Consider the following 23,615-nt stretch of genomic DNA (forward strand, 5'->3'; position numbering starts at 1 on the left):
TCTGGCAGCAGATTAGACTGGAAGGACTGCTAGTCTCTTACATTTCTCTCACGGCAGTGAGCTGAATTGAGCCTTTGTAGTGCTTTATAATTTAACTGTTTCTTTCTTGTATTATATATTTAACTGTATATGATTTAACAGTTCATTCCTTGTTATATATCTAGTTATATTTATAAATAAATATATTAAATTATCAGCAATTTGGTCTTATCTCTATAGAGAACCCTGTCTAACACATATTTGGTACCAGGAGTGGGGTGTTGAAGTATTATCACTAGTGTTAAGACTAATCAGGCTGGAGAGACAATTTAAGAAGCCCATATTTATGATTTTATTTCTCTAGAAGCACTCCTGGTACCAAATATGTGTTAGACAGGGTTCTCTAGAGAGATAAGACCAAATTGCTGATGACCAAAGAGCGAGAGACAAGAAAGGCGAGACTCACCAAGGCATTTATCTCTCTGCCCTTCAGTTAATCCCACTTGTGTTTATCGGCCAGGCTGGCACAATAAACTATCTCAACATCTTTCTTGTATTCTCTGCTTTGAGCCAAGATTGATCTGACATCAGCAATGAAAGCCCTTGTTCCACATCCTCTTGTGAATCTGTTCTGAAATTCCAGCAGTTCTCCATCAACATGCCGCTGCAACCATTGTTGGATGATCTTACACAAAAATGTAATTTTGTGTGATATCAATGATCTCATTGCAGAGTTTGAACATCTTTTGGGTTATCTTTCTTTGGAATGGGCACAGATAGGGATCTCTTCCAGTCAGTTGGCCAGGTAGCTCTCTTCCAAATTTCCTGGCATAGATGAGTGAGTGCTACCAGTGCTTATTCAGCTTGCTGAAACATTTCAATAGGTATTCCATCAATTCCTGGAGATTTTTTTTAAACCTTAAAACTTTTATTGTAAGAATGTGACTATCCCAGTATTTACTCCTGTTGCCATTAACTCTTGCAAATTCCCTAGTGTCCTCCTCTGTTTCCATCATTTTAGGACTACCTCCCTCTTACTTTATATTGCCTTCCCCTTCACTAAAATTAATGTCTCTGCTCTTTAGTGATTTACCTTCTCTTCTCTCATTCCTGGTAACCATCAAATAATAGTTCCTTTAGTGTACATATCTTTTCTCGACTTTATATAAGAGGTTCTCATACAATATTTGTCCTTTTGTGATTGACTTATTTCACTCAGAATAGGGTCTTTCAGGCTTTCCAGGTTGTAAGGTGCTTTGCAGAGTAATAGTTATTCTATACTGTTGCATGGTAATCCATTGTGTATACATAACATAGTTCATATAGCAACTTGCAGGACAGGTTCTTGGCAACAAACAAATGTTATTTTTGGTATCTTGCTACGCGTTGACATTTTTAAGTTAAAACTTGCTTTGTTCTGTAGCATGCCTTCTGAGATCATCAGATGGGCCCCTGCATTGCCATCTCTAAACTTTGTGAGGTCCTTAAAGTGAGCCAAAGGATCCTGTATTCATGATCCAAGCCTGTTACAATGGAAAATATTGTCCAGTCCTCTGTTACTTGCTTAGAATTTATTCCTTATGTAATTAGATGATATATATTCAAAATGAACATAAAGGACTTTTGATGGCTATGTCTGGTAAAATAAATTTCGAACTAAATTTTAGAAGTGCTCTTATTGAATGTATGAGTTTTGCAGTTGTGGCTACAGTTAACATGTAGGGCTATTTATTATGCTTTTAAAACACAGGATTGTCTCTTTACTAAATAATGATAAATTCTGTTTTCATTCAGTTTTTGCGACCAGCTCTTCTTAAAATAAATGAATTGTGTTATCTGTTAAATTTTATGGGACTTTGCCACATTGAAAAAGGACATACGTACACCCTGCTAGAATTTAAAAGTGCACAAGTCGTACGGCTAGAGGAGGTAAGGAGTTTTGTCTGTAGCATTCAAGATCAATTTCCTATCACTACTGCTTCAGTACCGTTCATTCTACATCTTTATCAATGTCTAGGTGACAGAGCGCCTGGATGATTTCAGAAAGGAGGCAAAAGACATAGTGAGGCAGGCCTGCCGCATTGCTCTCCAGGCTGCCGGATTTACCCCGGATGACTGTGTGCATGAACACCGGATGGGTATGGATGAGAAGGAACATCACTATATCAGAAGTGATGATTTTCCAACTTATGGAATTTTCAAAATTCCGTTTTGTTAAGTTGAAACACTGAACCAGTCCCCCCCACCAATTCTTCCAACATTTTGCTTGATATGTTACATATGTAATGTTATTTGTTGAAAGAAATCTTGCATTTTCTTTGCCTTACTCCTGCTTGGGCACAATATTTCTAAAATGAGTCTAGACACAGAACCTTTATTTCATAACTATTTTACAGTGGATTGTGTAGTCTCTCAGCTTAATGGTGTGTCCAGCCTATTACTGTGGACAATGGACTTGTTGCAGCTAAGGGGCTGGATGGATCACAGGATTGACCTAGTTGAACATGGATTAGGAGAGGGCTGAACTGCAGGTGGAGAGGAGGGAGCCAGAGGTGGTCCTGGGGAAGAGGTGGTCTGTGAGCAGATCGAATCCTATTAAAATAATGCTAGTCTAATCTCCACAGACTCTAGTTGAATTGAAATCATTAACTTATATAAAATCTCTTACTTATATAATTGAGGCACCTTAGGGAGTTTTAAGTGCTTCATGAACCAAAGGATTTCATTGCTTTTTAAGTTTTTCTCACCTTTTCTTTTAATCCATATTAAGAAAAATATGAATGTTTACATAAGACTTCTTGTTATTGTGTTATCTGTTGTTCTTAGACTATCCCAGGAAAATGGGAAGTTCCGGTTACACTGATATGCAATTTGAACTGTCCACTTATGGCGAGTCTGAGAAAATGACATATACAGAACAGGCCAGCAAAAGGCATCATTGCATGAGGCTAACATGGTAAATGATCATCCTTTCTCTCAAGAAAAATCAGAGCATCCATCCTTTTCGAATTTCATTGACAGTTAAGTCCTTTGTCAGAAGATTCACAGCGGTGAGGAGGAGGTTTGTTTGTGGGGCTATAGTAGCTGCAGGCACATCCCAGAAGCTGCCCTTGACCTCCATTCAGCCTCTGGGACTGGAGCTGGTGAAGATTGGAGGGTGTGACCAAGGTGAAGAGCTCCTCTATGGTCTTGCTCTGACTCAGTCTGGCCCCTGGATCCAGCAGTGGATCAGGCTGTGGGAGGGAGAAGTCAGACATGGAGATTTGTGGGCCTCCTCCAACTGAACTGAAGGGCCAGCGCCACTTTTCTGCCTACTGGCAGCAGCACCATAGCTGTACCAAGTGCTTCCCTACCCCTGATGAGTGTTTTGGAAGCTAGGCAGCTAGGGAGGAGAGTCTGCTTCCTGATGCTTTGCCAGGGGACTCTCTCTCTCACTGGGATTGGCTCTGTCACCCACTACCCAATTGGATCTTGACAGAGACTGTCCCAGAGCTTGGATCTCCTATCATTCAAAAACCTGATGACTCACATAAGTCAGGGTGGCAAAAACTTGACTGACTACAAGTACAGGGATACCTAGGCTGTCCTACTCTGTTCCTTCCAAATTCATGCTCAAACACTGAAAAGTTCGAGAACTGCACATATTTTTCCCATAAGAAATAATGGAAAACCAAATAATTGGTTTGGAGACCCCAAAATTACACTTATAAATTCACTATGTAGACTCTTAGCCTTCTCGCAAATTGCTGTCACCATTGAGTAGTGTCTGATTTCTCCAAATGAACAATAACTTTCCAACATTACTGATGGTCCGGGTTCTTTGTTTCATGGTTAATGATTTCACGACTTTTGCCACATTAACAGCTTTAATTACATCCCTATCCCCCAAAAATGTTAATAGTGTCAACCTAGCCATGTTGTATTCAGTCACCAAACCAAACAAGTGGTGACCTAATTCAAATTTCACAATGATTTCTTCATTAACATATTGTGGTTCTCAAAGTTGTCCTCAGCTTTACTGCAGGTATCAGTAACTTCCTAGGGAGCCCTGGTTATGATATTTAATGCAACTAACACCCAAAAAAGCACAATGGTGAATGTTATAGCGCACTAACACAAGCACTCTGTGTTGTCTGAGCAAGAGTGGTGCTTAGACTGAAGCGCGCCCTTGTCTCTGAGGCGAGATGCTGCCAGTGAGTGACTTGCTCTCAGCTGATTCAGGTTTTTGCAAGTTGGATTTTCAGCTAAACTATTGAGCAAAGTTACGAACACATTGCAGATTTATTTTTTCAAAATTTGCTGTTCGAGGAGTGGAAAGTTCCAGCTTGCAGTTGTTGGGCAACCGAGGTATCATTGTAACTCTCCCAAACAGAATCACCAAGTCTGAAAGGTTGCTGCATGGTAAGGCACTGATCATTGGTATTCAGGGCTCAGTAAGTAAACCCAGCCTTTGCAACTACTTATTCCTTAAATCTCACCTGTGTCTGAGCTTCATTTTCAGTTATTAAAATCTCTGTGCCACAGCAGAAGTTAGCAAAGCAATCCTGGAGGCCACCATGGCTAGTGTGCAGGTGCTAGTGACACCTGGGGCTCCGCTTGAGCAGAATCCAAAGTTCTTCCAAATGTCTTGCTGCCTCAATCTGCATACCAAGTCCTGGATGGAGGAAGCAACCGAGAGATTTGCACCTCTAAGTTAGCACTTGCCTATGAAGCAGCATTTATTGAGTAGCAATGATTTCACGCTGTGTTAGTCTGGGTAGACTAGAGAAACAAATCCATAGAAACTTATCTGTGTACAAGAAAGAGTTTTCTATAAAGAGTAATGGTACATTAAGAAAGCATTCCCAATCCAGTCCAGTCCAAGCCCTTAAGTCCAATATTAGCCCGTATGTCTGATACCAAGCTATAAAGTCCTCTTCAGACTCATGAAACACAATGACGCCGAATGCAGGATGATCACAGGCCAGTGGGTAGAAAGTCTTTGGATCCAGTGGCATTGTAAGCATCTCAGTGCTGGCAGGGGTCTCCAAGTGGCTCCTCCAGTTCCCAGGGCTGCATCAGGGTAAGTCCATGTGGTTTCTCCTCAGGGATGTCTCACAGGAAGTAAGCCTTGTCAGTTGAGAATCTCCAAGGGAGTCAGCAGAGAGAGAGAGAAAGAGAGAGTCTCTGTATTAGTCTGGGTACTTTGGAGAAACAAAGCCACATCAATTCATGTATTAGAGGTTTATATAAAGGTTAAGTGAGCATTAAGAAAACATCCCAACCCAGTGCTGCCCAAGCCCACAAGTGCAACATTAACCCACATGTCCAAGACCAGTCCACAAAGTCCTCCTCTATCTCACAAAACAGAGGCAACAATGCCGAGTGCAGTAGGAAAGCCGAGTCAGTGAATGTGTAAGCATCTCAGTGCTGCCAGGGATCTCCACATGACTGCTCCAGCACCCAGGGCTGCATGGGGGTAGGTCCATGTGGCTTCTCCTTGGGGATGTATTGCAGGAAGTCAACCTTGCAAGCTGGAGCAGGGAGCTGCTAAGACAGCTGCACCCTGGTGCGACCACAAAGCAAGAGACCCAAGAACTAGCCTCTCCCAGCACAGGCAGCAAAACAGCCAGGCAGGTCACCAACTGTCAGTCCTCAGCTCCAGAGTTGTAAATTTCAATCGTGTGGTCTTAAAGGGACCTCAACTTACAGCGACACAGTCCACAGGCTAGGTGTCCCACAGGTAGTGTAGCCTGTAAATTGAGGCACAGAACAAGCAAGGCAGCTGCACGCTGGTCCGATGATAAAAGAGCGAGAGAGAAGAAAGGCGAGGCTCACCAAGCTATTTATCTCTCCGCCCTTCAATTAATCCCACTTGTGATTATCGGCCAGGCTGGCACAATAAACTAACTATCTGTCTCCCATCTCAAAGGAGAAAATATATGAGTTCCCAGAATTCTCAAGAAAAGGCCATGCCAACACAGAGGCTTCATCGGCTATGACCCGATTCACAGACTAGACTCCACTCCTTCATTCTTAATCCTCTCAAGTCCCAAAGTGACACCATATTATGTAACGACCACACAAACCTTTACCATTACCATGCAAGCTCATGGGTGCTGTATAGTCATTGATTTCATTTTTAAAGTATCTTTTAGAAAAATCCCATGGCTAGGTAAACTCGGTACATTCTCAGTAACAACTATATTGTTCATTCATTCTCCTCTATAGAATCCTTAGTAAACTTAGATATATGTGAATATTTGTGTTTTACAATGAAGACTGCCTAAAAATAACTTATTTATTTACAGATAATTTTATTGGGGGCTCTTACAGATCTTGTAACAATCCATACATCAATTGCATCAAGCATATCTGTGCATATGTTGCTATCATTTTCTAGACATTTACTTTCTTTTCTATATTGAAAAAATTTATTGTGCCTTGATGTGTATATACTTTTTTAAAAATCATTTTATTGGGGGCTCGCACAACTCTTACCACAATCCATACATATATCCATTGTGTCAAGCACATCTGTACATTTGTTGCCATCATCATTTTCAGAACATTTTCTTTCTACTTGAGCCCTTGGTATCAGCTTCTCATTTTCCCTCACCCTCCCTCCTTCCCTCGTGAACCCTTGATAATTTATTTTTTTTAAATGTATGTCTTACACTGGCCGATGTCTCCCTTCACCCACTTTTCTGTTGTCCAACCCCCTGGGGTGGGTTATATGTAGATCATAGGCATTTACTTTCTATTGAGCCCTTGGTATCAGCTCCTCTTTTTTCCCTCCTCACCCTCACCCTCGTGACCCCTTGATAAATTATAAATCATTATTATTTTCATATCTTACACCAACTGCTATCTCCCTTTCCCCACGGTTTCTGTTGTTCACCCCTCTGGAAGCGGGGGTGTGGTGTGGTTAAGCGTTGATCATCACGATCGGTTCCCCCTTCCTCCCTCCCCTGTCCACTTTCCCCTTCCCCTTCTGGTATCAATACTCCCATTCCTGTTCCTGGATTTCGTGTAAAAATAACTCTTCAGGGCAATACATCTCTGATATTGTAATATGATTTAACAAAAATTGAAGAATATACATTTAAAATGTTCATTACGTATGTTTTCTTTACAGTCACTTTCAAAAATATATAACGAATACTGAAAATTGAAGTTGTGTTGTTTTCTTTTCAAGCTTTATTCGTCTAAATGACTATCTAATTGAGAACACACTGCATGTCCTAGTGGTAAACGCTGTTAACACTCTTCTGAATTATCTTACTGACAAGTTAAAACGAACACCTCCAGCAGATGTCATTCAGAAATGGATTACTGAAGAGAAGCCCGAAGTCACTGATAAAAAGGTATATTCAAGATTAAATGAAAAATGAACATTGGTCAGCATTTACTGTTTACTATGTCCTATGAATTAAATCTTTTCAGGACCTGTCATACACATAGGAAATAACAGAATGAAAACCAATGTGTCTGATAATGACCTCATTGTAACAATAATGATCTAATAATAGGGTGAGAATCCACTGTGCTGATAATTTGTTGCTGCCTTCCTCATAGATACTTGCAATAGGTTATTCATGTGTTTTGTTTGACAGTTATTTCTTAAGTAGCAACTATGTGTCAGTATCCATCATGAGTGTTAGATACACAGTAGTGATACGCACAGACAGGGTCCATGCCCCTGAAGCTTGTAGTTTGGAGATTATCAAAGTCATGGACAGACCAGGAGAAAGTAGGGAAGATTACAGAAATAGAAGAAATGAGCAATGATTTGGAGGCAAGAAGCAAATGTTTGAGTGGCTAACTTCTTGGGATGATGCTGATCTTAGGGACAGAATAATTTGCGATTTTAAAAATGAAGTATAAATTTGACCATTTCATTTGAGCAAAGCTAAGATATAATTCATATTATATCCATGCTTCCCAATAAACCGTTCTCATCCTTGATGATAGCCCCATGCCAGTATACCTGGGAATATTACAAAGCATTCTTATTACCTGCTGTTGTCAGCTTCCTGCTCCCCCAAGAAGCCCAACTATGCAGTTTTGAGCCTACCACACTTTGCCTTCATTTCGCTTTTCTCCAAAAGTTGAACTGCAACCATATACCCTTTTCATCATTTTCTTTCCCCCACATTATTAATTCGTCCTTTTAAAAATACTATCTTATTTTTCTAATCGTAACAATAATATTTTTTAAATTACCAATAAGTCCAGTCTGACTCATCGCGACCCCATGGCACAGACTATAACTGCTCCTGTGGGTTTCTGGGACTGGAAATCTTCACAGGAGTAGAAAGCTACACCTTTCTCCCACAGGGCAATTGGTGCTTTTGAACTGCTGATCTTGTGGTTAGCAGTCCAGTGCATAACCCACTACACCCACCAGGGCTCCTTGATGTCTAAATGCAGGAAACACACATATGCAGGCACACACATGGGAAGCAGGGGAAAGATACAGAAGTGTTGAATGAAAAACCTACTGCTACCACAGGAAGCTGCTTCTGTGGGTAGAAGTGAAGTATTGTGCTTTATTTACTGTTTATTTGTCTAATTAGTAATATATTATTTAAAAATTCCCCAAGTCAACTAGGTATTTTTCAATGACTGAATAGTAGTCTCACATTATGTATTTGTGTTAGCAAGGAAAAGGCCCTAAATTTAAACACATTCTATACCCAGAACCAAACCCACTACCATCAAGTTGATTCTGACTCAGTGACCCTCAGCAGGTCAGAGGAGAACTGCTTCTTAAGATTTCCAACACTATACATCTTTATGGGAGCAGAGAGCCTCATCTTTTTCCCCCACAGAGCACTGCTGGATTTGAACCACCAAACTAGAAGTTAACTGCCCAATTCTTAGCCCTCCAAAACCACATGGCTTCTTTAAACAGGATAAAAACAACACAAAGACTATCAGCATAGGTGAAGGCAACAATCAACATGCGCCCAGTACAGAGGCCAATGCAATCTACCGGCTCACAAACACACCTATGATAGCGAACAAAGAAAATCCTCACGAGATCATGATAGGTGGCAGGTCAATCCATGAAGATCACAAAGGGGATCATGGATGCAGGGGAAGGACTATGATTGGGACATGTGCCCAATAGCAGATTTTAAAGGGTTACAGATTGCTTCTAGGGCTCTGACTACATGGCTATGTGTTGGTTGAGGTATGAGTTAGCTATGTCACAGCTACAAGACAAATGAGGACCCCTTTAAATTATATAACATGATTCTGATTGGCTAATTTCAGCAAATTCCCTAGTTCTTGGTGTGTGCATCTTTTTAAAAAAAAATCGTTTTATTAGGGGCTCATACAACTCTTATCACAATCCATACATACATCAATTGTGTAAAGCACATTTGTACATTCATTGCCCTCATCATTCTCAAAACATTTCCTCTCCACTTAAGCCCCCAGCATCAGGTCCTCATTTTTTCCCCTCCCTCCCTGCTCCCCCCTCCCTCATGAGTCCTTGATAATTTATAAATTATTATTTTGTCATATCCTGTCCTGCTCAACGTCTCCCTTCACCCACTTTTCTGTTGTCCGTCCCCCAGGGAGGAGGTCACATATAGATCCTTGTAATAGGTTCCCCCTTTCCAACCAACCCTCCCTCTACCCTCCCAGTATCACGACTCACACCACTGGTCTTGAAGGGATCATCCGCCCTGGATTCCCTGTGTTTCCAGTTCCTATCTGTACCAGTGTACATCCTCTGGTCTAGCCAGACTTGCAAGGTAGAATTCGGATCATGATAGTCGGGGTGGGGTGGGGTGGTGGAAGCATTTAAGAACTAGAGGAAAGTTGTATTTTTCATCATTGTTACATCGCACCTTGACTGGCTCATCTCCTCCCCGAGACCCCTCTGCAAGGGGATCTCCAGTGGCCTACTAATGGGCTTTGGGTCTCCACTCCCCATTCCCCCCCTTATTCACTATGGTAAGATTATTTGTTCTGATGATGCCTTATGCCTGATCCCTTCAACACCTCATGATCACACAGACTGTTGTGCTTCTTCCATGTGGGCTTTGTTGCTTCTGAGATAGATGGCTGCTTGTTTACCTTCAAGCCTTTAAGACCCCAGACACTATACCTTTTGATAGCTGGGCACCATCAGCTTTCTTCACCACATTTGCTTATGCACCCATTTGTCTTCAGCGATCGTATCATGGAGGTGAGCACGGCGTGTGCATCTTTCTGAGTAATGATACATCTATTTTCAACCACCTTCTTCTCTGAAAGTAAGCTGCCTGTCCCTGGACTTGCCTCGGGCTTGTCTAAGCAAAGCCATGTTGCTAGGTCCATGGGACGGGCATAGGGGAGAAGTATCATAAAGAACTCAAGGCATCTGCACTTGTCAACACTCAAAATGGGGTTAGGGCTCCCCCTTAGACCTCAGCCTTCCATAAACCAAGCGCTTTAGAGTTTAAGCTGCAATGCATACTGGGAGTCTTGTGAACAATTTCCTGTTGTTAATCACTTTCTCACCTCAAAGAACATTCTTCCTATACATTTCACATATATCTCTGATTTTCCTCCCTAGAAGGCATTCCTGGGTGTAGAATGATTAAATCATAAATATTTTGATACATAACAATACATAACTTTATAGAAAGATGCTTTTTTGGGGGGTCATATTAAAAAAGTGTTTGAGAATGAGCATTTATCCACAATGTACACTACATACAATTTTTCATTTTAAAGTTGGGCAATCTGTTGTGTGTGGAATGGTATATTGCCGCCTTATTTAAAAACGTTTCATCGCAGTTTGGTTGAAATTTTAGAGTACATTAGTTAACCATTCAACAATGTTTACATATGTTGTTTTGTGACATTGATTGCCATCCCCTCAATGTAACAGCACTTGTTCCACGTCTCACTGGGTTCCCTGTTTCCATTCATTGTCCTCCTGTTTTCTGGCCCCTTCTTACCTTTTGAGCATTAGTTTTGGGCAGACATTGTCCTTTTGATCTTGGGTGGTTGATTGTACTGAGGAAGGCATTCTTCCAGGATGTCAATAATTTTACATGCCTATCTATTGTTTAGCTGAAAGTTGATCCCAGGGGTGGGTTCAGGTTCAGGTTTAAAGGATGTATAAGGACCACAGCCTCCCAGTTCTACCAGTCTCTCATACCAGTAAGTCTTTTTCATGTTTTCTAATATTGCTCTGCATGTTTATTTCTCCCTCTCTGTTTAGGATTCTCCAGTGTGATCCTGATCAGAGCAGTTAGTAATAGTAGCTGGGCCTTATCTAGTTCCGGTCTCAGGGTAGAGATTATCCATTAATGCTTTGGACTAATTGCTTTCTTGTATCTTTGAATTTTCTTCATTCCTCTTTGCTCTAGACAAGGAGAGATCAACAGCTACATCTTAGATGGCTGCTCACAAGCTTTAAAGACTTTAGTTGCCTCTCCCCAAAGTAGGATTTAGAACACTGTCTTTGTGGCATATGCTACATTAATTGACTTAGATGTCCCCCAAAACTGTAGTCCTGTCTCCAAGCACAGTGACTCAATCCTTCAAGGTGTTTGGCTCAGATATTTTCAGAATTTTGTCCCGTTGACAAGGGGGCTTCAAAAAGTTCTTGGAATAATGAATTAAAAGATAATGGAATTTTTCCATGAGCCTTTTGAAGCCTCTCATATACTCTACAATATCCTTGGATATATTTGCAACACATCAGATAGATCAGTAGAAATAACTTCTGCTAAATCTGTACATACTTATGGGTGTAATCCCATTCACCATCCACATTTGTTCAGCCTGCATGTCTGCCTATGCATACACTCATAGATAGTGTTTGTTGTTACTATTATTGCAGGATTGTGTATGTGATGGAATTCACATGTATTGTTGTTTACTCTGATGCAGCTCCAGGGTTCCTGATCTTGGCTGTGTTATCCTAATCTCCCCCTTACTGTATATTGCCTTTCCCTTCACCAAAGTTAATGTGTCTACTCTCTTGTTAGGCATTTACTCTCCCTTCCCCTCCCACCCCTGGAAACCATTAAAAAAAGATGTTTATTTTTGAGCAAAAATCTTTGCTTGACTTTTCCAATCATGGTCTCATAAATATTGTTCTTTTGTGATTGGGTACTTTCACTCAGCATAATGTTCCCCAGGCTCATTCATGTTATGAAGCATTTTGCAGCTTCATCTTCAGGGCTGTGTAGTATTCTACGGTGTGTTGGTAGTACCTTAGTTTGTTTATCCATTCTTCCATTGATGGACATTTTGGTTGTTTCTGTCTTGTTGCTATTACCAATAGTGCTGTGATAAACATGGGTGTGGATATATCTGTGTTGCAGCACTTAGTACTCTAGGATATATATGAAGTAGAAGGATTGCTGTGTGATACGGGATTTCTATTTCCAATTTTTTAACAGAAATGCCCTGCCATCTTCCACAGTGGTTACCCCATTTTAGAGTTCCACCGCCAGTGTATCAGGGTTCCAGTCTCTCCTCACCTTTGTCAGCGATTGTTTGTTGTTTTCCTGAGCTTTTCAATTAATGCTGGGGTGAATGATAGCTCATTGTTTTGATTCTCATCTCTCTAATGGTTGATGATTGTTGTATTGCTTTATGTGTTTTTTTGTAGTCTCTGCATTTTCTTTGGTGAACCATCTGCTCCTTGCTACCTGGGTGCAGAGATACGAGATCAGAAAGATCTGGGTTTGAATTCTGTTTGCCCTTTACTAGCTAGTGTTTCTGGGATGAAGTATCTTACTTATCTAGATTTTATTTTGCTCGCAGGAGCAATAATGAGGCCTACTTCCTATGGTTGGAGTAGGAATTACTTGAACACTTAGTACTGTGATTGGCACACAATAAACACTTGATAAGCATTATTACTCAGTAAACTATTTTGAGCAAGAGAAAAGGGGAGTGGTTTGTTGATCTTTAGTACTTTTCTTTTGTGATTATTTGGATCATGCCCTTTGTCCATCTTATATTTAAGTATAAGGAAATCTCAAAATGGAAAAAAAATTTTGTCTTTTTATTAGTTCTTTCATGAAATCTTTTAACCACCTTATACATTTCTTCTACTTGAGTGTATGTACATTTGAACATTATTTTCTTCTTAGGCTATATTTCAACTGAGCACTTTTCACATCAATATTATCACCTTCCCAGAGGAATACAAAAGGTCAATGTGTTCCACTGCTAGCCCGAAGGTTGGAGGTTTGAGCCTCCCCACAGAGGAAGAAAGATCTTGTGTTCTTCTTCTAAAACATAAACCATTGAAAACCGTGGAGCCCAGTTCCCTTCTGAGATGCAGAGTTCCCACGAGTTAGAGTTGAACCAATGGCAACTGGTTTTATCTGCTATTTGCATTACGTACTGACTGATAGTTTCCCAGTTGGTTCTTTGCCCTTCCATTTTGTTTCTGCTGTTTTCATGAGAACAGACGTTTTACATTATTATGCAGTCTTTCAATTTTTGCCTTTATTATTTTCTCCCTATGATAATAGTCTGAAAGATTTCTCATGTGTCAAAATTATAAAATTAGCTAATTTATAAACAAGATTATGTGCCTTAGGTAAGGTCATATAACTTCTTTTTTTCCCTTTTCTTTTCTTTTTGACACTTAGCACTTGTGTTTGTATAAAATGTGATTTCAGGTACCACCTTTGTTGGAAAAGCAAGAGGAGGACGAATCTCTCATACCCATGTTTCTCACCGAACTGATCTTGACGGTCCAGTCCCTCCTTTTTGTGCCCTCCTTGGAAGACTTTCTGGTGCGTTTCTAACACCTGGACCACAACACCTGTTGGGAGAGGAAACAACTTCACTGCTATCAAATGGTTGGCAGGGAGGACTGCTGTGGCTACTTCTTCAAACCGACTTATACAAACATGGTCCTAATAAAATGAGACAGAGAGGGGAAGAGACAAAAGAAAGCTTTAATTACACTTACACAAAGTTTTTCTAAATGATTAGCATATTTTCTTTCTTTTATTTTTTGTTGAATTTTGTTTTGGGTTTTGAGGCAAATGCACAATGTTTGAACATGAAATTCTCCCCAGGGCATGATGCCACATTTTAAGTATTTTCTAAATTATTTGTGAGGGGTGAAAAAAGTTACCATACTTCTTTAGCTTTGGTTGTCATTTGAAGCTCATGTACCTAATTAGATACTGATTATTCTTTAAAGTATAACAGGGCCCTAAAAAATATTTTGATAGTATAAGACTATTCTGATTTAATGATTTCTAAGTAGTAAAACTTAGATATTTGGTCAATTTGATTGCTTCCTTTATTCTTTTTAATATGTCATTTTATTGGCATATAATCCAAATATCATACTATTCAATAGTTAATCATATCAAGAAGTGTTGTACAATCACTAACATAATCCCTTGTGCAATATTTTCTCTATTCTTGTACTCTTTGCTCTTGGCTCCCCATTTCCTCCCTAGCTCCCCTGCCATACCCCTGAGGAACCATTAATCCAGTTACTGTCTCTATGGATTTATCCATCTTGTATTTCACATACCAAAAAATATGCATATATACAAAAACACAGAGTCAAAAAAGCTATAACAACCATAGCAAAATATAATAGCGGAAAACCCCAATTGGAAAGAAATAGAAAATATTAAAAACAAGAACAACTTTAAAATGGGTCAGAAGGGAGATCAGATGAAAAGGTGTTCACTTTTAATGTAGTCATATCTGTCATATTCCACTCTGTCCGATATCAATGCTGTTCACATCCCTGATTGATGTTCACAGGGGATTCACCAGGGACTTCATCCACATGTATTTCCCCGTCACTCTTTTTTAAACTGCTTGCTCAAACTTTTAGAAATGTCAAAAAGTGGATTACATCAGATGTTACATTTTAACCATCCAAATCAGATGTCATATTTTCATCTGCTATATAATTATCTCTACTACACTCTCTGTCTGATGACCAGATTATTCACCTACCTCATCTATGTTTGGAGGAAAATCACCAGCGGTTCAATCTATGTGTAGATCCTGCAAATGGATTTTGGACTTCTGGCATCCATAGCCTCTGCAAAGCAGGAGTGCACTATTTAAGCTCTGATACCACTCGCTCCTTTGGATTTGGATTATATTATTTACAATCCTTGGATCACACAGGCTGGTGGGCTTCTTCCATGTGGACTTGGTTGGTGCCTCACTTAAATGGCTGCTTGTTTGAAGACAAGCCTTTAAGCCCCAGACGCTCTTCTTTCCGATAGCTGGGCACCACCTAGTTTCTTCATCACACCTTGCTGTGGTGCTCATATCTTCATTGAGCTCTTCATGAGGATGCGGATCAAGCAAGACAATGCCATAAGAACACATTTTTCTTAGATTGGGGCTAGAATGAAGTGTGGGTCCCAGATCTATTCATCTTCCTGTGATTTATATATGCCTCTGATTCACCTTAGAGACATCATTGTCCTTTTATGTTAGTGTTATCAATCATCCCCCTAGAGCATAAGGTCATTCTGTTGACAATGCCATTAAATTAGCCAATGGCAAAGAATTTAAAGCACAGTTGAGAAAAGGAAATTATACAAGTGTAGGTTCATTATAAACCAGGATACAGCATATATTCTTTAATTTGGAGCAAATCAGGAGCTTTATATAAAGACTATCAGGAATATACTAAAAACAAATGAAAATACCCCAACTCATTAGTGTCATAGCTACCTTACAGGACAGGGCGAATTTCTGAGACTGTAACTTTCTGCGGGAGTAAAAAGCCCTGTCTTTCTCTCATGAGTAGCTAGTGGTTTCAAACAGCTGACTTTGTACTCAGTAGCCCGATACATAACCAAGATGCCACAAAGGCTCCTCTATCAAAAGCATCGTCTATACAAAATTTAGATTTGGCGCAAAGATATCCTTTTAATAAGGGTCTAAAAAACCACTCGGCTGTAAGTACTATTTATTAAATAGTATTTGAGAAAATTTTGTTGGTGTTGTTTCTATTGTTATGTAACAAATTATCGTCCATTTAGCAGTTTAAGCAACTCCAACTTATCATACAGCTTCTGTGTATTAAGAGTCCTGTCTTCAAGGTCTCTCCGTGCTGGAATTTAGTGTTGAATGGAGCTGAGGTGTCATCAGAAGTGCTCTAGGGTGGTTGAAAGAATCCATCTCAATCCGTCTGTAGGGCTGAGGGATGTCACATGGAGGCAACTGTTAGGTTTCTAGCCCTGCGTACTTCCTTGCCATGTACAGCCAGTTCCAGCATGACTTTTTACACTTCAGTAGCAGCTAGAGGACTGCTACTTTAAAGACTTGCACTTTGTTCAGCCAGCTTCTCTAATGAGAATAATCTGCCTCTTCATTAACTCAAAATTAACTTAGGACCTTAATTACAGCTCTAAAATCTCCTTACTGTGCATTCAATGTAACCTAATCCTGAGAATGATATTCCCTCATCTGTAGGTCCTACCCACACTCAAGGAGAGGAGGATTATAGGGCCTCTGCATCAAAGGGAAGAAATCATGGGAGACATCTTAGAGGATATTCATAAATCAACCAGTTTATACTTTCTGTTATTAACTAATATGCTTCAGTGCAAACAGCACGAGGATCTCTGGATTCTAGTCTTGGCTTTGCAGCTAATATACTAAGAAGTGACATCGGGGAAACCACTTCTCTTTCTCTCTGGCGCTCAATTTCTGCATCTCTAAGGTGGAAAGGCATATGAATGAGTTCCAGGGTTTCTTCTGATTCCAGCACTTTTTGGCACCATGAAGTATGAAGTGGACAATTTTGTCTAAGCCACTTAAAGCGATAGGCAGACTGTGAGGTACCCCTGCTAGAGACGCTCTCAGGAACGCATACACAGACAGAGGCACTGGGCAGCCGGGCTCTGTCCTGCCCAGAAGATTCTCTTCTTTCACTTGGGATGCAGGCACTTTGTGCTGTAAAAGACACAAGCAGGCTCTCGACAGCAAGCAGTGGTTGTTCTCTTCAGTTCCAAGTGACAGGCCTCAGAAGATGACCTAGCCTTCCCATTCCCTAACGTAGAGGTGTGCCCCCAATGCAGGCATTTTAAGTTCCTCTAGGGCAGTGGTTCTTAACCTTCCTAATGCCGTGACCCTTTCATACAGTTCCTCATGGTGACCCCCCAACCATAAAATGATTTTTTGTTGCTACTTCATAACTGTCATTTTGCTACTATTATGAATCAGGCGACCGCTGTGAAAGGGTCGTTCAACCCCCAAAGGGGTCGCGAACCACAGGTTGAGAACCACTGCTCTATGTGAAGAATATATGGCCAAGCTCTAGGCAAAATACACACATCCATGTGTTCACACCAACATGTAAGACTTTACTGCATAGACTCCCCAATTAGTGTATCGTTCATAAATGTTCTGTTTTCTCTCGCTGTTACTTGGACCACTGGTCTGAGTGGCATCCCCATCAAGGACTTCACCATGCTTTTGTGTCTCTTGGTTGTTCTGAACCAACCTGTTTTCCTTCCTCGGCATTCTTCCCCAGAGCCTCTTTTCCAGCGAGTCCGCATGTGCTGCTCTTCACACTCTACACGTGCTCTCCTTGTCTGTGCCTTTTGTTGTCACTACTTCGCTTGAATTGAAGGTTGCTGCTCTTTGGTGCCATTGAGTGGGTTCTGACTCATAACCCCGTGTGGGACAGAACGACAGGATGCCCGATCTTGCTTTGTCCTCCCAGGTGTGGTTACATTGGAGCCCACTGTTTTCATTTAGAGGAGGGACCAGTACATACGCATGTCCAACTCCGGTGTTCTTCAAAGTTCCAGACTCATCGCCATCTGGAAAACACCACCAGGATTTCCAGAGTTAATTCCAACCAAGCCAAAGCAACTGCACTTATCAACTTCTTCTAAAACGGGTTCCTATCTTCCTCCCTATCTTGACCTTAGTGAAAGATACTCCCTCCAACCAGCGGCCGGGGAGTTGCCCTCCCTCCCCAAGAGCAGGCTACCACAGGCCATGATCCTTGCTTTGCATCTCTTCAGCCATTCCTCTCAGAAAGAATAGGATAATTTCCAATATACTTTTTTTTACTTAGAAAATATGAATACTAGTTTGAGGCATGGAAAGAAGAAGAGAGAATAGCTTCCTCTCTCATCAACTGTTACCATAATTGGCACTGGTCTGCCTGCCTCTTTTCCTTCAGATCTCCTTTCACATTGCTGACCATGCGATCATTCTCATAGGTAAATCCAGTTGTGCCATTTTCCGGCTTGAACTTTCTCCATGGTCTAAAGTAGCATTTCTTTATTTCTTTTTGTTTAAACTTTTATTATTATTATTAGTCATTTTATTGGGGGGCTCTTACAAACCTTCAAACAATCCATCATTCAATTGTATTAAGCACACTTGTTTATATGTTGCCATCAACATTTCCAAAACATTTTCTTTCTACTTGAGCCCTTGGTATCAACTCCCCTTTTTTCCTCTCCCTCCCCCACCTTCCCACCCTCGTGAATCCTTGATCAATTATATATTATTATTGTTATTCCGTGTCTTACACTGTCCGTTGTCTCCCTTCACCCACATTTCTGTTATTCATTCCCCTAGGTGGGGCTATATATCCAACCTTGTGATCGTTCCCCCTTATATAATCATACTCCTATTTTTCAATATTTAGGTGTCTTTCTAGTTATTATTATAAATAATGCTGCAGCGAGTGTCTTTGTACATACATATTTATTTACATGCCTAATTTTTTTCATGCTATATTTCCAGAATGGAAATTATTGCTCAAAGAATAAAATGTTTAATCCTCCCTTTAAACTGTTCTGGATTCCCTTGGGCATATTTTGGCTGTATTTCCCTAAAGATCCTATTGTATTTTGTTCATGCCTCAAATATAGTACTCCTCACAATGTGATTATTTGCCTCTCTTTCAATTGGAAAATATGTCTATTGAAAGAAGGGCCTGCGTCTTCTAATTGTAATGTGCTCAGAGCCAATGAAGACTTTGGCCTGGTTGAATGAATTATTATTATTGGTTTTGACATTATAGAAAATCCAGAGTTATTAATAAATATAAACATATGTATGCTAATATTTAAATGTATACTTCTCTCTCTAACAGGATGGTATTTCCGGTGCAATTAATCAGTTTCAAAGCACGGTGCTCTCAGTTTCTAATCTGGTGCCTGATTCATATTTCAATGCTTTCACCAGCCCTTACATTAACAACAAGCTTGAAGAAAAAACATGTGGCATGGGACCAAGCCTATTAGCAGTATTGGATGATGATAAGAATTTTCACTTGATTATCCATCAAATAAAGGTAAGCTTATCTGTCTTGAAGTTGCTTTATGATATTCTCACATTTTAAAGAAATACTAGGGATATAGCTTCTCATTTATCAGTGAAATATCTTATTTGTGAAAACTGGACTGTTGTCTAATCTCTAAATGGTAAAAGGTGGAAATAATGTTGTCTCAAAAAATTATCCTGTGAAGTATAACATCACTTTTTTAAAAAGCATTACAATATTAAAATCTTACCTGGCATTAGCATTCTACTTGCATGGGTTCCCAGTGAAGCAGGATGACTGTCAAGGATGCCGAGAGATGCAAGTGGAATCAGGCCTTCCAGCCAACATACACACTTTTTAATTGACGTTATTTGTTATTAAATAGTTTTTAGGTTTTATTAAGATACAGTGTAATTCTTTTAGTGCCATTAGAAAATAAATGTAATAGCATTAAATCATTACCCTCAAATGCAAGCACCAACTGAAGTCTTGGACCAACATACCAGCATTCATGAGGAGAGCTCAGGACGGGGCAGCATTTCCTGCTTGTTGTACATGAGGTTCCCATGAGCCCAACCCTGCTCAACAGCAATCAACAGCAGCAGCCAATGCAGACTCGAGGGCTTTGAGAATGGTTATTTCTTGTACTGAAATGGTCAGTTTATATGTCTAAAATAAAAAAACAAAAATAAATTTATAGGGAATATTGAGGTGAGAAGCTAGCAGAGGGTATCACTCCCTGGGTTGTTTCTCTGCTAGATCTCTGAGCAACATAATTTTATGCTTGGAAAACAAGAGCCAAAGCTATGACTCGTGTAAACTTTGACTTATTGCAATAGCCTGTGCTTCTGGGCACCCAAGTACTACTCCTGTACCATGCAAGCTTAATATTTACCGATTTGTCAGCCTTCAGTATCCACTGTACACATCCCCCTCCATAACCCCAAATTAGCACAATGTGTACATTTATTTAATAAAAATATTATTGTAAGTATCCCAATATGATTTCAGAAGTAAAGCACTCTGTCTTTACACCTGTTAATGATGGAGTTCTTATTCTCAACTTGATTACTTCATTCACATCATCAAGGATTATAAGCTCCTACCATGCTATTATTACACTATTCTCTTCATATTTATTTTATAATTTTAACTTTGCAAATCATTTTGATTCCATGTAGAATCAACTGTAGAACCCAATTCCAATTTTTTAACCTATATCTTTGCTTCTTTTGCACCAATAACTTGAGCTAAAAGGCCTCCACAACCTCATTTCATTCATTAACCTCCATAATATCTGACCCAGGAACAAATAACACAATAGAATTCTGTTTTATCAAACTTCTCTCCCTGGGTGAATTGTTTTCCTTTAATAGTGACTATTACATTTGTAATGGACAATTATCTATTTAGTTAGGAGGTACCAAGGATGATAGCAACTTCTCAATATTGATTTCCTTATAATATTTTCAAATATATTAAGGAACTGTGAGAACACTGCTCTTGAACATAGGGTAAATTAAAAGGAATAGAAGCAGTGATAATGTAAACAGCTGAAGTGCGGGTTTCAAAGGGCAGCTTGAGAAGGCGTAGGAAAGCCCTGTGAGAGAATGTGCAAAGACCAGGAGTTAGGAGGCAAAAGGAAAGAACGCACCTGGCACTTCTCAAACTGAAAGAATGGAAGAAAATTTAAATCTTTGCGTTTCAATATTGAAGGATTCTATGGACAAGATATTAAACAACAGAGAAAGCGACAAAAGAATATAAAACAAATAAAAGAGTGTCCCCCCCAAATTGGTTGACCTTCAACTATCTCAGGAGGTAGCATGTGATCCAGAACTGTGGGTATTAAAGGAATAAATCCAAACTGCACCTACGGCATTGGCCAAAAACAATGCCCCGGGGATTGACAGAACACCAGTTGAGACATTTCCATAAACAGACATAATGTCGGAAGCGCTCATTCATTTATGTCAAAATTGGGGAGGTAGCTACCTGGCCAACTGATGGGAAGAGATCTGGATCTGTGCCGATTCCAAGGAAAGGAGATCCCATCGAATGTTGACATTATATGACAGTAACATTTCATATTACATACGTCTAAAAGTTTGCTAAAGGTGATTCAGAAATGGCTGCAGCAAGAAATTGACAGGGAACTGCCAGAAATTCAAGCCGATTAAGAAGAGCATATGGAATGATGGCTATCATTGATATCAGCTAGATCTTGACTGAAAGACCTTGAGATTACCTGAAAAAAAGCCTGTTTCAACTCCTGGTGACCCCGTGTACAACAGGAAAAAACCACTGCCAATCATGCACCAGCCTCACAATGATTTTTATGGTTGGGACCAACGTGGCAGTCACCACGTCAGCTCCTGTTCTGGACGGTCTTTCTCATTTTCACTGACCTTTTTTACCCAATATTTGTCCAAAGTCCGTGAGATGAAGTACTCCTGGATCCCAAAGAGCATTCTGACAATACTACTTCTAAGACAGATTTGTTTGTTCTTCAGGCATCCAATGATGCTTTCAATTTTCTTCGCCAACACCAGAATTCAGATGTATCAGCTCTTCTGGGGTCTTCTTTATTCAATGTCCAATTTTCACATGAATATGAGGCCATTGAAAATACCTCACAGAGACACATTGAAGAGATCTGCTCTCTGCGATATGGCATTTGATTTCTTGACTGCCGTTTTCATGAGCATTGATTGTGGATCCAAGTAAGATGAAATCCTACAACTTCAATGTTTTCCGAGTTTGTCATGTTACCTTATTGTTCCAGTTGTGAGGATCTGGCTTTATTTCCATGTTATTGCCATGCAGACTGAAGTTGGCAGTCACTGATCTTCACTAGCAAGTGTTTCAAGTTCTCCTCGCTTTCAGCAAGCAAGGTCAAGTCATCTGCACGCTACCGGATGTTAACCAGCCTTTCCCCAGTCCTGATGCCTCATCCTTCCTCCTGGAGTCCAGTTTCTTGGATTACGTGCTCAGCCCTGACACACCTTTCCTGATTTTAAATCCTTGTTCTATTCAAAGGGCTGTCTCTTGGCTCATGCACAGGTTGTGCATGAGGACAAGTAAGTGTCTGGCATTCACATTCTTCTCAATAGTGTTTGTTACAATTCACACAGGTGAATGCTTTTGGTATAGTCAATACAACCCAACTCAACGTTTTTCTGGTATTCTCTCCTTTCAGCTGACATCAGCAGTGATATCCCTCTTTCTACAGACTCTTCTAAATTCTGGTACAATTTTTGGCAACTCCCTGTCACTGTAGTACTGCAACTATTGTTGAATTATTTTTAGCAAAACTTTACTTGCATGTGATCTCAATGATACTACCTGATACTTTCCACCTTTTGTTGAGTTTCTTTTCCTTGGAATGAACACAAGTATGAACCTCTTCTCTTTGGTTGGCTATGTAGCTGTCTTCCAGATTTCTTGGCATAGGTGAGTGATTGCTTCTATTGTTTCATTAATTTGTTGAAAGATATCAACTGGTATTCTATCAACTACCAGAGCTCATTTTCCACTAATGTCTTTAGTGCAGCTTAGACTTCTTCCTTTAGTACTATTGGTTTTTTATCACATACTATCTCTTGAATTGTTTGTAAATCAACCAGTTATTTTTGGTATAATTCTCTGCGTTTCTTCCATCTTCTTTTGATGCAGAATTATTCGAAATTTGGCTCACAGAATCCTTCAGCATTGCAAACCGAAGCTTTAATTTTTCTTCATTCTTTCAGCTTGAGATATTAACATATTCTTCCATCTTGGCTTTCTAACTCTATATTTGCCCGATCATACGTTACTTTTTCTTCTCTAGCTGTCCTTTGAAGATTTTTGTTCAGTTCTTTTACTTCATCATTTCTTCCATTGCTGGAGCTATACTGTGGCAAAGAACAAGTTTCAGAATATCTTCTGATAACCACTTTGGCTTTTTTTTAAATTTCTTGATTTTTTAAGTGACCTTTTGCTTTCTTTATGTACCATATTCTTGATGTAATCCCATAGCTCATTAGGTCTTCTGTCATTAGTGTCCAATTAATTAAATCTGTGCTTTAGATGTCCTCTAAATTTAGGGGGACGGGGGGAGATATATTCAAGATTGTACTTTGGTTCTCATGGATTTGTTTTCATCTTATTCAACTTCACCCTAACCTTGTAGAGTAACAAATGATGGGTTCTTCCACAACCAGCCCCTGGCCTTGTTTTGGCTGATGATATTGAACTTCTCCATGGTCTCTTCTCGGGTATTGCATGTGGTGAGGTCCATGTATACCATCCCCATTTATGTTTCAGAAAAAGATATTTGCAATAAAGAAGTTGTTTTTACCCAGGAGAGGTAGTCCATCCCCATGAAGTGCCAACGCCCTCCCCCACCTGGACC

General features: G+C 39.9%; 1 protein-coding gene across 1 annotated transcript in view; it reads left to right on the plus strand.

Annotated features, from left to right (window-relative positions):
- DNAH6 (dynein axonemal heavy chain 6) overlaps nt 1-23,615 on the plus strand; it is a 260,070-nt gene that overhangs the window by 34,587 nt on the left and 201,868 nt on the right. The window contains exons 5-10 of the mRNA XM_004713856.2: nt 1,774-1,908; nt 1,997-2,117; nt 2,806-2,935; nt 7,157-7,325; nt 13,614-13,730; nt 19,052-19,252. Coding sequence (XP_004713913.1) covers nt 1,774-1,908; nt 1,997-2,117; nt 2,806-2,935; nt 7,157-7,325; nt 13,614-13,730; nt 19,052-19,252 — 873 coding nt within the window. The remainder of the gene's footprint in view (nt 1-1,773; nt 1,909-1,996; nt 2,118-2,805; nt 2,936-7,156; nt 7,326-13,613; nt 13,731-19,051; nt 19,253-23,615) is intronic.

The sequence above is a fragment of the Echinops telfairi genome, unplaced genomic scaffold, assembly GCF_000313985.2.
Source record: "Echinops telfairi isolate 266 unplaced genomic scaffold, ASM31398v2 ScPeMD7_7467;HRSCAF=8505_1, whole genome shotgun sequence".
In the NCBI taxonomy this organism is placed as follows: Eukaryota; Metazoa; Chordata; class Mammalia; order Afrosoricida; family Tenrecidae; genus Echinops; species Echinops telfairi.